This window comes from Tachyglossus aculeatus, chromosome 12 (assembly GCF_015852505.1).
Source record: "Tachyglossus aculeatus isolate mTacAcu1 chromosome 12, mTacAcu1.pri, whole genome shotgun sequence".
Lineage (NCBI taxonomy): Eukaryota > Metazoa > Chordata > Mammalia > Monotremata > Tachyglossidae > Tachyglossus > Tachyglossus aculeatus.
The window spans coordinates 38,468,612-38,482,513 of record NC_052077.1 but is presented as its reverse complement, the minus strand read 5'-3'; the positions used below and the strand labels follow the sequence as shown (position 1 = coordinate 38,482,513).

General features: G+C 47.1%; 1 protein-coding gene across 2 annotated transcripts in view; it reads right to left on the bottom strand.

Moving 5' to 3' along the window:
* Window positions 1–13,902, bottom strand: part of WDR17 (WD repeat domain 17) — a 113,381-nt gene that overhangs the window by 43,442 nt on the left and 56,037 nt on the right. For both annotated transcript variants that reach the window (XM_038755275.1, XM_038755274.1), the window contains exons 12-15: window positions 12,358–12,522; window positions 6,106–6,308; window positions 3,581–3,730; window positions 2,177–2,307 (exon numbers count right to left, since the gene is read on the bottom strand). In XM_038755275.1, the coding sequence (XP_038611203.1) occupies window positions 2,177–2,307; window positions 3,581–3,730; window positions 6,106–6,308; window positions 12,358–12,522 (649 nt within the window). The remainder of the gene's footprint in view (window positions 1–2,176; window positions 2,308–3,580; window positions 3,731–6,105; window positions 6,309–12,357; window positions 12,523–13,902) is intronic.

The following is a 13,902-nucleotide window of genomic DNA, read 5'->3' as shown; positions in this document are numbered from 1 at the left end:
CGCTCAATAAATTCGATTGATTGATTGATTGATTGACTGATTATTAAGTGCCGTCGAGCCGTTTCCAATTCATAGCCACTCCCCGGATACACTGGCTCCAGAATGTCCGGTCCTCTGTCATAACCCAGCGTGGCTCGGTGGAAATAGCCCGGGCTTTGGAGTCGGAGATCATGGGTTCAAATCCCGGCTCAGCTATTTGTCAGCTGTGTGACTTTGGGCAAGTCACTTCACTTCTCTGGGCCTCAGTTCCCTCATCTGTAAAATGGGGATGAAGACTGTGAGCCCCCCGTGGGACAACCTGATCACCTTGCAACCTCCCCAGCTCTTAAAACAGTGCCTTGCACATAGTAAGAGCTTAATAAATGCCATCATTATTATTATTACTATTATAACCCGCAACCTTTCTACCAGTTCTTCCATTCTCACTGTTACAGCCTCTAACCACCTAGCTGCTGGTCTGCCACTTCCACATTTTCCCTGGACTTTTCCTAGCATTAGTATCTTCTCCGGAGAATCAGCCCTTCTGATTACGTGTCCAAAATTACCATTATCATTATTGTAATAAAAATCAATCAATCGTATTTATTGAGCGCTTACTATGTGCATGAGGGGCAGACGAGGGAAATGAGTTACTATTGCTCCAAGCTAATTGCCCCGTCTAGACTGTGAGTCCCTTTTAGACTGTGAGCCCACTGTTGGGTAGGGACCGCCTCTATATGTTGCCAACTTGGACTTCCCAAGCGCTTAGTACAGTGCTCTGCACACAGCAAGTGCTCAATAAATACGATTGAATGAATATCAGACGGATGATCGCTCTCCCCCGCTTCAAAACCTTATTGAAGGCCCAACTCCTCCAAGAAGCCTTCCCAAACTAAGCCCTCCTTCTCCTCTTCTCCCACTCCCTTCTGCGCCGCTCTGACTTGCTCCTTCATTCATCCTCCCTCCCAGTACCATAGCAAATATGTCTATAGCTGTAATTTCTTCTTCTTTCTTTATCTATTTATTGATTCATTTAATCACTGTCTCTATATCTTGCCAGCTTGTACTTCCCAAGCGCTTAGTACAGTGCTCTGCACACAGTAAGCGCTCAATAAATACAATTGATTGATTGATTAACGTCCGCCTCCCGCTCGTTGTACTGCTATATTGTACTCTCCCAAGGGCTCGGTTCGGTGCTTTGCACGCGGTCTCGATCTGTTGCCAACTTTTACTTCCCAAGCGCTTAGTCCAGTGCTCTGCACACCGTAAGCGCTCAATCAATACGCTCAATCAATCCTGTATATATGTCTATATGTTTGTACATATTTATTACTCTATTTATTTATTTATTTATTTTACTTGTACATATCTATCCTATTTATTTTATTTGGTTAGTATGTCTGGTTTTGTTCTCTGTCTCCCCCTTTTAGACTGTGAGCCCACTGTTGGGTAGGGACTGTCTCTATATGTTGCCGATTTGTACTTCCCAAGCGCTTAGTCCAGTGCTCTGCACATAGTAAGCGCTCAATAAATACGATTGATGATGATGATGATGTTGGGTAGGGACTGTCTCTAGATGTTGCCAATCTGTACTTCCCAAGCGCTTAGTCCAGTGCTCTGCACATAGTAAGCGCTCAATAAATATGATTGATGATGATGATGATGTTGGGTAGGGACTGTCTCTACATGTTGCCAATCTGTACTTCCCAAGCGCTTAGTCCAGTGCTCTGCACATAGTAAGCGCTCAATAAATACGATTGATGATGATGATGATGTTGGGTAGGGACTGTCTCTATATGTTGCCAATCTGTACTTCCCAAGCGCTTAGTACAGTGCTCTGCACATAGAAAGCGCTCAATAAATACGATTGATGATGGTGATGATGTTGGGTAGGGACTGTCTCTACATGTTGCCAAACTGTACTTCCCAAGCACTTAGTCCAGTGCTCTGCACATAGTAAGCGCTCAATAAATACGATTGATGATGGTGATGATGTTGGGTAGGGACTGTCTCTATATGTTGCCAATTTGTACTTCCCAAGTGCTTAGTACAGTGCTCTGCACATAGTAAGCGCTCAATAAATACGATTGATGATGATGATGATTGAATGATTGAATGAATGAATGAATGAAAGGTGAGAAGGCCGTTTAGCTAAGGCTTGGGCAGGCGCGCCGCGTGGGCCCTGCGGCGTACTTACTGAGAGGCATTCTGAAAACCAGCGTAGTTTGTTCCCCCGAAGGCCGCCCGTCAGTTTGTCTACCTGTTGTTTAATGTCTCTGGACACTTTGCCGCAGAGCAGAGCGGGGGTCCCGGGTTCCAGCGCCCGATCTGGGGAGCGCACAAAGACACAGGCAGGCCCGCGCGCCGGCCCGCGCCGCAGGAGGAGCAGGCCTGGGCCTCCCGAAAGGCTCTTCCCGCCCGCCCCCGCCACCACTTAACTTCTCCATGCCTCTGTGACCTCATCTGTAAAATGGGGATTAAGGCTGTGAGCCCCAAGTGGGACCACCTGATCACCTTGTATCCCCTCCAGCGCTTAGAACAGGGCTTTGCACATAGTAAGGGCTTAGCAAACACCACCATTACAGCAGCGTGGCTCAGTGGAAAGAGCCTGGGCTTTGGAGTCGGAGGTCAGGGGTTCAAATTGTCAGCTGTGTGACTTTGGGCAAGCCAGTTCACTTCTCTGGGCCTCAGTGACCTCATCTGGAAAATGGGGATTAAGATTGTGAGCCCCATGTGGGACAACCTGATCACCTTGTATCCCCCCAGCGCTTAGAACAGTGCTTTGCACATAGTAAGTGCTTAACAGATACCATCATTAGTATTATTATTACTGACTGTGAGCCCCACGTGGGACAACCTGATCACCTTGTATCCCCCCAGCGCTTAGAACAGTGCTTTGCACATAGTAAGTGCTTAACAAATACCATCATTATTATTATTATTATTATTATTGACCGTGAGCCCCACGTGGGACACCCTGATCACCTTGTATCCCCCCAGAACTTAGAACAGTGCTTTGCACATAGTAAGCACTTAACAGATACTATTATTATTATTATTATTATTATTATTATTATTATTATTATTATTGACTGTGAGCCCCACGTGGGACAACCTGATCACCTTGTATCCCCCCAGAGCTTAGAACAGTGTTTTGCACATAGTAAGCGCTTGATACCATCATTGTTATTATTCTTATTCTTATTCTTATTCTTCTTATTATTATTATTGACTGTGAGCCCCACGTGGGACAACCTGATCATCTTGTATCCCCCCAGCACTTAGAACAGTACTTTGCACATAGTAAGTGCTTAACAGATACCATCATCATTTTTATTATTATTATTATTATTGACTGTGAGCCCCACGTGGGACAACCTGATCACCTTGTATCCCCCCAGAGCTTAGAACAGTGCTTTGCACATAGTAAGCGCTTAACAGATACCATCATCATTTTTATTATTATTATTATTATTGACTGTGAGCCCCACGTGGGACAACCTGATCACCTTGTATCCCCCCAGAGCTTAGAACAGTGCTTTGCACATAGTAAGCGCTTAACAAATACCATCATTATTACTATTATTATTATTATTATTACCTGTGTTGCCGACGACCTCGTCCCAAGGCCGTTCGGCCAGGATGTTGATTTGAAGAGGGGCGATCAGGGGCGCCAAGGACCACAGTCTCACGGTGGAGTCCCGGGAGCAAGAGGCCAGGGTGAAGGGGCGACTCGGATGGCACGTTAACCCTGACGGAGACAGAAACCGCCGGTGTCTTGGGTGCCAAGCCGACCTTCCAAAGGGAATTCGGGGCTTGGGGACGGCTGGGAATCAATCAATCAATCAATCGTATTTATTGAGCGCTTACTGTGCGCAGAGCACTGTACTTGGGAAGTACAAGTTGGCAACATAGAGAGACGGTCCCTACCCAACAGCGGGCTCACAGTCTAGAAGGGGGAGACAGAGAAGAAAACCAAACATATTAACAAAATAAAATAAATAGAATAGATATGTACAAGTAAAATAAATAGAGTAATAAATCCATACAAACATATATACATATATACAGGTGCTGTGGGAAGGGAAGGAGGTAAGGTGAGGGGGGATGGAGAGGAGGAGGAGAGCTCTCAGTAGTAGCGTGTGGCCTAGCGGCTAGAGCACAGGCCTGCCATATATATGTTTGTACATATTTATCCTATTTATTTTATTTTGTTAATACGTTCTGTTGCCTGTCTCCCCCTTCTAGACTGTGAGCCCGCTGTTATAATAATAATAATAGCATTTATTAAGTGCTTATTATGTGCAAAGCACTGTTCTAAGTGCTGGGGAGGTTACAAGGTGATCAGGTTGTCCCACGGGGGGCTCACAGTCTTCATCCCCATTTTATCCTATTTATTTTATTTTGTTAATATATTTTGTTGTCTGTCTCCCCCTTCTAGACTGTGAGCCCGCTGTTATAATAATGATAATAATAATAGCATTTATTAAGCGCTTATTATGTGCAAAGCACTGTTCTAAGCACTGGGGAGGTTACAAGGTGATCAGGTTGTCCCACGGGGGGCTCACAGTCTTCATCCCCATTTTATCCTATTTATTTTATTTTGTTAATACATTTTGTTGTCCTTCTCCCCCTTCTAGACTGTGAGCCCGCTGTTATAATAATGACAATAATAATAGCATTTATTAAGTGCTTACTATGTGCAAAGCACTGTTCTAAGCGCTAGGGAGGATACAAGGTGATCAGGTTGTCCCACGGGGGGCTCACAGTCTTCATCCTGGAGAAGCAGCGTGGCTCAGTGGAAAGAGCCCGGGCTTGGGAGTCGGAGGTCATGGGTTCGAATCCCAACTCTGCCAATTGTCAGCTGTGTGACTCTGGGCAAGTCACTTCACTTCTCTGTGCTTCAGTTCCCTCATCTGTAAAATGGGGATGAAGACTGTGAGCCCCACGTGGGACAACTTGATCACCTTGTATTCCCCCCAGCGCTTAGAACAGTGCTCTGCATATAGTAAGTGCTTAACAAATGCCATTATTATTATTATTATTATTATTATTATTATTATTATTATTACTGTGGCATTTGTTAAGTGGTTACTACGTGCCAAGCCCCATAACTAAGCACCGGGCTGGATACGAGATCATCTCAGGTCCCACATGGAGTTCACAGTCTAAGTAGGAGAACAGATATTGAGCTCCCATTGTGCAAATGAGGGAATGAAAACGCAGAAAAATGAAGTGACTTGCCCAAGGTCCCACTGCAGACAAGTGGCAGAGTCAGGATTAGAACCCATAACCTTCTGACTCCCAAGCCTGTTCTCTTTCCACTAGGCAACACTGCTTCTCAGGGCCATACTGCCTCTCAATATTTACCAAACACATAGCAACGGGCAACATTAGGCTCCCTATTAATCAATCAGTGGTATTTATTGAGCACTTACTGTGTGCAGAGCACTGTCCTAAGCGCTTGGGAGAAGCAGCGTGGCTCAGTGGAAAAAGCCCGGGCTTTGGAGTCAGAGGTCATGGGTTCAAATCCCGGCTCCGCCAACTGGCAGCTGTGTGACTCTGGGCAAGTCACTTCACTTCTCTGTGCCTCAGTTCCCTCATCTGTCAAATGGGGATGAAGGCTGTGAGCCCCCCCGGGGGACAACCTCATCACCTTGGAACCTCCCGTGCTTTGCACATACTAAGTGCTTAACAAATGCCATTATTATTATTATTATTATTCTCTGTGCCTCAGTACCCTCATCTGCAAAACGGGGATGAAGACTGTGAGCTCCCCGTGGGACCACCTCATCACCTTGGAACCTCCCCAGCGCTTAGAACAGTGCTTCGCACATACTAACAAATGCCATCATTATTATTATTATTATTCTCTGTGCCTCAGTTCCCTCATCTGCAAAATGGGGATGAAGATTGTGAGCCCCCCGTGGAACAACCTCATCACCTTGGAACCTCCCCAGCGCTTAAAACAGTGCTTCGCACGTGGTAAGCGCTCAATAAATGCCACCATTATTATGCCAATACAACAGAATTAGCACCTGGTAGCTATGCCAGCACTCAGTCCCGGGCACACGGTAGGCGCTCAGTAAGTACCGTTAAGCCAAAAAGGTCCGGAGGAGCAAATACCGTAGACATCCGCCCCGTGGTCATAAACGGTGTCCAGGCAGGTCCCTTCCCGGGTGTCCCAGACCCGGATGGTGTAATCCCAGCTTCCAGATAGGAGGAGGTAAGGGATCTCGGAGTTCCAGAGCAAGCCCCGCACCGGGGCCGTGTGCCCCGTGAGCACGTTGATACAGGCGCCCTGCGTGTAATCCCATATGCGAACCGTTCTGAAAAGACAACGGGACGTTGAAGCCCAGCCCAGTTTCCCCACAGACGTGTACAAGCTTAACATGGTAGAACTGTTAATAATAATAATCATAATAATAGTAATAATAATGATGATGGAATTTGTTTAGCGCTTACTATGTGCCGAGCACCGTTCAAATCTCCCCGCGGACTTGGGTGATGATTCTCCATCAGGCCGTAGAGGGAATAATAATAATAATCATGATGATGGTATTTGTTAAGCACTTATTATGTGCAAAGCACTGCTCTAAGCGCTGGAGGGATACAAGGTGATCAGGTTGTCCCACCTGGGGTTCACAGTCTTCATCCCCATTTGACAGCTGAGGGAACTGAGGCCCGGAGAAGTGACGTGACTCGCCCAAAGCCACACAGCTGACAACTGGCAGAGCCGGGATTTGAACCCGTGATCTCTGATTCCAAAGCTTGGGCTCTTTCCACCGAGCCCCGCTGTGAATGAGAAGCGGTGAGGCCTAGTGGGTAGAGCCCGGGCCTGGGAGTTGGAAAGACCGGGGTTCCAATCCCGGCTCTGCCACTTCATTCATTCATTCAATCGTATTTATTGAACGTTCACGGTGTGCAGATCACTGTACTAAGCGCTTGGAAAGTACAATCCAGCAGTAGAGATGATCCCTGCCCACACAGGGCTTACAGTCTGCTGGGTGACCTTGGGTCAGTCACTTCACGTCTCTCGGCCTCAGTTATCTCACCTGTTAAATGGGGATTGAGACCGTGAGCCCCACGTGGGACAGGGGCTGTGTCCAACCTGATTAGCTTCTTTCTACTTGAGAAGCAGCGTGGCTCAGTGGAAAGAGCCCGGGCTTGGGAGTCAGAAGTTGTGGGTTCTAGTCCCGGCTCCACCACTTGTCAGCTGTGGGACTCTGGGCAAGTCACTTCGCTTCTCTGGGCCTCAGTTCCCTCAACTGTAAAATGGGGATGAAGGCTGTGAGCCCCAGGTGGGAATACCCGATTAGCTTGTATCCCCCCAGTGCTTTGAACCGTGCTTTGCACAAAGTAAGCGCTTAACAAATGCCATCATCATCATTATCATCATCTACTTTGGTACCTAGTACAGTACAAGCGCTTAGTACAGTGCTCTGCACACAGTAAGCGCTCAATAAATATGATTGAATGAATGAATGAATACAGTGCCTGGCATATAGTAAGCACTCAACAAATACCATAAAAACAATAAAGGACTGTGAGCCCGTTGTTGGGTAGGGACCGTCTCTATATATGGCCGACTTGTACCTCCCAAGCGCTTAGTACGGTGCTCTGCACACAGTAAGCGCTCAATAAATACGATGGAATGAATGAATGAATAAAGAATATCCTCCCTTCATCCCTCTTGCCCATCTACTCTGCCCATCGGTCCCTCAATCAGTCAGTCATGGCTCACTGTGGGCGGGGAACGTGTCTACCCACGCTGCCGCACTGCGCTCCCCCAAGTGCTCAGTACAGAGTAAGCACTCAGTAAGCACCATGAATCAATTGTGCTGAGCACTATACTAAGCGCTTGGGCACTCGGGAAGGAGAATACAACACAGTCGCTATTCACGATCCCTGCCCTCGAAGGTTTTACATTCAAGAGGGTGAGCCCACTGTTGGGTACGGACCGTCTCTAGATGTTGCCAACTTGTACTTCCCAAGCGCTTAGTACAGTGCTCTGCACACAGTAAGCGCTCAATAAATACAATTTAATGAAAGAGGGGGAGGCCATCACTAAAACAATCTGCAGACAGGAGGCAGAAGTGATGGCTAAATAGATGTCTGAGTGTTGGATGAATAGGGAGCTTAAGTCTCGCCCTCCTTTTCTTCCTCTTTCCCTCCTTACCCAATCATCATCATCATCAATCGTATTTATTGAGCGCTTACTGTGTGCAGAGCACTGTACTAAGCGCTTGGGAAGTACAACCAATCCACCGTATTTGTCGAGCATTTACTTCATGCACGGCACTGTTTTAAGTGCTTGGGATACAACAATAGAGTGGTGACATGATTCCTGCCCTCAACGAGCTCACCGTCTAGTGCAGTAGCAGGCATTACGATAAATTGATAATAACAATTAATAATTATGGTATTTGTTAAGTGCCTACTCTGTGCCAAGTACTGTTCTAAGCACTGGGGTACATACGAGGTAATCAGGTTGGGCGCAGTCCCTATTCCACACGGGGCTCACAGTCTTAAACCCCATTTTACAGAGGCGGTAACTGAGGCGCAGGGAAGTGAAGTGACTCACCCAAGGTCACACAGCAGACAAGTGGCAGAGCCGGGATTGGAAGGCAGGTCCTTTGGACTCCCAAGCCCGGGCTCTATCCACGCTGCTTCAGGTAGGAGAAGCTATAGAAGATAAGGATGTGGATATAGGCGCCGTCGGGGTTGGGGCGAAGAGGGAGGGTGAAGTCAAAGCGCTTAAGGGAATGGATTCAAGAGTGTGGGTGATCGTTATTATTATTATTATTAGGGGAAACGAAGCTAGGATGAGGAGAGGAGAGATTAATAATAACAACGATGGTGTTTATTAAGTGCTTACTATGTGCAAAGCACTGTTCTAAGCGTTGGGGAGGTTTCAAGGTGATCCAGTTGTCCCACGGGGGGCTCACAGTCTTCATCCCCATTTTACAGATGAGGTAACTGAGGCACAGAGAAGGGACGTGACTTGCCCCAAGTCATATAGCTGACAATTGGTGGAGCCGGGATTTGAACCCATGACCTCTGACTCCAGAGCCCGGGCTCTTTTCCACTGAGCCATGCTGAGAGATTTTAATAATAATAATAATGATGATAATAATAATAATAATAATAATAATAATGGCATTCATTAAGCACTTAGTATGTGCATAGCACTGTTCTAAGCACTGGGGAGGTTACAAGGTGATCAGGTTGTCCCAAGGGGGGCTCACAGTCTTCACCCCAATTTTACAGATGAGGTCACTGAGGCCCAGAGAAGTGAAGTGACTTGCCCAAAGTCACACAGCTGACAATTGGCGGAGCTGGGATTTGAACCCATGACCTCTGACTCCAAAACCCATATATATATATATATATATATATATATATATATATATATATAATGGCATTTATTAAGCGCTTACTATGTGCAAAGCACTGTTCTAAGCGCTGGGGAGGTTACAAGGTGATCAGGCCGCCACACTGGGGGCTCACAGTCTTAATCTCCATTTTATAGATGAGGCAACTGAGGCCCAGAGAAGTGAATTGACTTGCCCAAAGTCACACAGCTGACAATTGGCAGAGCTGGGATTTGATCCCATGACCTCTGACTCCAAAGCCCGGGCTCTTTTCCACTGAGCCACGCTGAGAGATTAGTCAGGGAAGGCTTCCTGGAGGTGTGCTTTGACACGGAACACTACTGTGAGAGTAGGCCTCTCTTCCCTCCTCCTCATTCATTCATTCAATCGTATTTATTGAGCGCTTACTGTGTGCAGAGCACTGTACTAAGCGCTTGGGAAGTACAAGTTGGCAACAAGCTGCCAATTGTCAGCTGTGTGACTCTGGGCAAGTCACTTCACTTCTCTGGGCCTCAGTTCCCTCATCTGGAAAATGGGGATGAAGACTGGGAGCCCCACGGGGGACAACCTGATCACCTTATATCCTCCCCAGCGCTTAGAACAGTGCTTTGCGCATAGTAAGCGCTTAACAAACGCCATCATTATTATCAACTTTCCTTCTGGTTGGGCTATTAATACCGAGTATTCCCCCTTTTAGACTGTGAGCCCACTGTTAGGTAGGGACTGTCTCTATATGTTGCCAACTTGTACTTCCCAAGCGCTTAGTACAGTGCTCTGCACACAGTAAGCGCTCAATAAATACGATTGATTGATTGATTGATTGATTGATTGATTAGATTTTTAAGGCTCTTTAGCATTTCAAAAGGCATGAAAATACTAAATGAATACTAAAGGAATACTAAAATTTCTTCTTTACAGCAGAGGGAAGTGAAGCAAGATAGCCTAGGCATGGTATATCTAAGGTAGTAGCGTTCTTCAAGATTACTTTTTAATATCTCTGCTGGCCTTACTGCTCCCGTTAATTTGCTAATCATGGGAAAAATACAGATTATGTAGATTTATTGTTCTAAACACAGTACAGCTAAGCGAGCAGCGTACTTCAAGATTACTATTTAATGTCTCCGCTGGCCTTACTGGAGATGGTAAAAAAAAAAATACACATTATATAAATTTATAGATCTAGACACAGTAGAGAGTAGCGTACTTAAGATCATCATTTAATGTCTCCACTGGTCTTACTGTTACTGCTAATTGGCTAACCATGGTGGAAGTACAGATTCCGTAGATTTATAGTTCCTTGTGGCACTTCTCGTAAATATTCAATAATTATATTCATTGAACAAGAAGATTATTTTCTGAATGGGAAACATACGTCATCTCAACGACAGGGGAAAAGGGAAGAATTTGGCCAATGTGCTAGAGAGAGAAAATGGAAACTTTTCCTCAAGAAATCAGTCAATCGGCAGTTTATACTGAGTGCCTACTGAGGGCGGAGAGTACAGTGTAGCGGAGGTGGTAGACGTGATAATCTATGATAATAAAATAAGGCGATAATGATTGTTTTTAGTTTTTCTGCTGTTTAATTATTTACTATCCTTTTAAAAAGCACAATGATAAAAAAGATCTCTGGCAGAACGAGCTCTGTGCCGCTCTGGACTATAAGCAATTTGAGAGGAGGGATTGTGTCTCCCAACCCCTTGTGGGCAGGGAACGTGTCTACCAACTCTGTTCTACTGTAATAGTAACGATAAACAATTGTGGTATTTGTTAAGCGCTTACTATGTGCCAGGCACTGTACTAAGCGCTGGGGCAGATACAAGATAGGTTGAACACAGTTCTCTGTCCCACATAAGGCTCCCAGTCTTAATCCCCATTTCCCAGATAGTAATAATAATGGCATTTATTAAGCACTTACTATGTGCAAAGCACTGTTCGAAGCTCTGGGGGGGATACAAGGTGATCAGGTTGTCCCACGCGGGGCTCACAGTCTTAATCCCCATTGTGCAGATGAGGTAACTGAGGCCCAGAGAATAATCATAATAATAATGGTACTTGTTAAGCGCTTACTATGTGCAAAGCACTGTTCTAAGCGCTGGAGGGATACAAGGTGATCAGGTTGCCCCATGTGGGGCTCACAGGCTTCATCCCCATTTTACAGATGAGGGAACTGAGGCCCAGAGAAGTGAAGTGACTTGCCCAAAGTCACACAGCGGACAATTGGCGGAGCCGGGATTTGAACCCATGGCCTCTTGACTCCAAAGCCCGGGCTCTTTCCACTGAGCCACGCTGTTTCTCATGAGCTGCTTCTCAGATGAGGGAACCGAGGCCCAGAGACGAAGTGACGTGCCCAAGGTCACCCAGCAGACAAGTGGCAGAGCCGGGATTAGAACCCAGGTCCTTCTGTGCTCTATCCACTAGGCAACAACTAGGCATCCCCCCCATGCCTTACCTCCTTCCCTTCCCCACGGCACCTGTATATATATTTGTACAGATTTATTACTCTATTTACTTTACTTGTACATATTTATTCTATTTATTTTATTTTGTTAATATGTTTTGTTTTGTTGTCCGTCTCCCCCGTCTAGACTGTGAGCCCGCTGTTGGGTAGGAACCATCTCTATATGTTGCCAACTTGGACTTCCCAAGCACTTAGTCCAGTGCTCTGCACACAGTAAGTGATCAATAAATATGATTGATGATGATATGTTGCCAACTTGGACTTCCCAAGCTCTTAGTCCAGTGCTCTGCACACAGTAAGCGCTCACTCAATACGATTGAATGAATGAATGAATGAACCTATGACCTCCTGACTCCCAGTCGCGGGCTGTAGCCACTAGGCCAGGCTGCTTCTGCACTGATTGATGAATTGGCTCAGCCTTTATTCACTCGATCGTATTTATTGGGCGCTTCCTGGGTGCAGAGCAATGTAGTAAGCGCTTGGGAAGTGCAGGTTGGCAACAGCACGAAACTCAGGATTGAAAGTCTCCAGTCCGAGGCTACGTACCCGTCGTCGGAGCCGCTGCAGAGAATCCCTTCCCGCAGCGGAGACCACCTTACGTGAAACACCTTGGCCATGTGCCCGCTGAACACCTTCAGGGGCTCCGCAGAGCTGGTGGCTAGGTAGTACACGCGCACGTTTTTGTCTTCACAGCCGGTGGCCAGCATGTCTCTGAAAAATTCAGCCGGTCAGAGACTGCAGTTGCCGGGACGGGGATCCGTTCATCTTATTCATTCTCAAAAATCGTCCTCAAAAATCTCCAGTGGCTACCAATCAATCTGCGCATCAGGCAGAAACTCCTCACCCTGGGCTTCAAGGCTGTCCATCCCCTCGCCCCCTCCTACCTCACCTCCCTTCTGTCCTTCTCCAGCCCAGCCCGCACCCTCCGCTCCTCCGCCGCTGATCAATCAATCAATCAATCAATCAATCGTATTTATTGAGCGCTTACTATGTGCAGAGCACTGTACTAAGTGCTTGGGAAGTACAAATTGGCATCACATAGAAACAGTCCCTACCCTACAGTGGGCTCACAGTCTAAAAGGGGGAGACAGAGAACAGAACCAAACATACCAACAAAATAAAATAAGTAGGATAGAAATGTACAAGTAAAATAAATAAATAAATAAATAGAGTAATAAATATGTACAACCATATATCCATATATACAGGTGCTGTGGGGAAGGGAAGGAGGTAAGACGGGGGGATGGAGAGGGGGACGAGGGGGAGAGAAAAGAAGGGGCTCAGTCTGGGAAGGCCTCCTGGAGGAGGTGAGCTCTCAGCAGGGCCTTGAAGGGAGGAAGAGAGCTAGCTTGGCGGATGGGCAGAGGGAGGGCATTCCAGGCCCGGGGGATGACGTGGGCCGGGGGTCGATGGCGGGACAGGCGAGAGCGAGGTACAGTGAGGAGATTAGCAGTGGAGGAGCGGAGGGTGCGGGCTGGGCTGGAGAAGGAGAGAAGGGAGGTGAGGTAGGAGGGGGCGAGGGGATGGATGGACAGCCTTGAAGCCCAGGGTGAGGAGTTTCTGCCTGATGCGCAGATTGATCGGTAGCCATTGGAGGTTTTTGAGGAGGGGAGTAATATGTCCAGGGCGTTTCTGGACAAAGATAATCCGGGCAGCAGCATGAAGTATGGATTGAAGTGGAGAGAGACACGAGGATGGGAGATCAGAGAGAAGGCTAGTGCAGTAGTCCAGACGGGATAGGATGAGAGCTTGAATGAGCAGGGTAGCGGTTTGGATGGAGAGGAAAGGGCAGATCTTGGCAATGTTGCGGAGCTGAGACCGGCAGGTTTTGGTGACGGCTTGGATGTGAGGGGTGAATGAGAGAGCGGAGTCGAGGATGACACCAAGGTTGCGGGCTTGTGAGACGGGAAGGATGGTAGTGCCGTCAACAGAGATGGGAAAGTCAGGGAGAGGACAAGGTTTGGGAGGGAAGACAAGGAGCTCAGTCTTCGACATGTTGAGCTTTAGGTGGCGGGCGGACATCCAGATGGAGATGTCCTGAAGGCAGGAGGAGATGCGAGCCTGGAGGGAGGGGGAGAGAGCAGGGGCAGA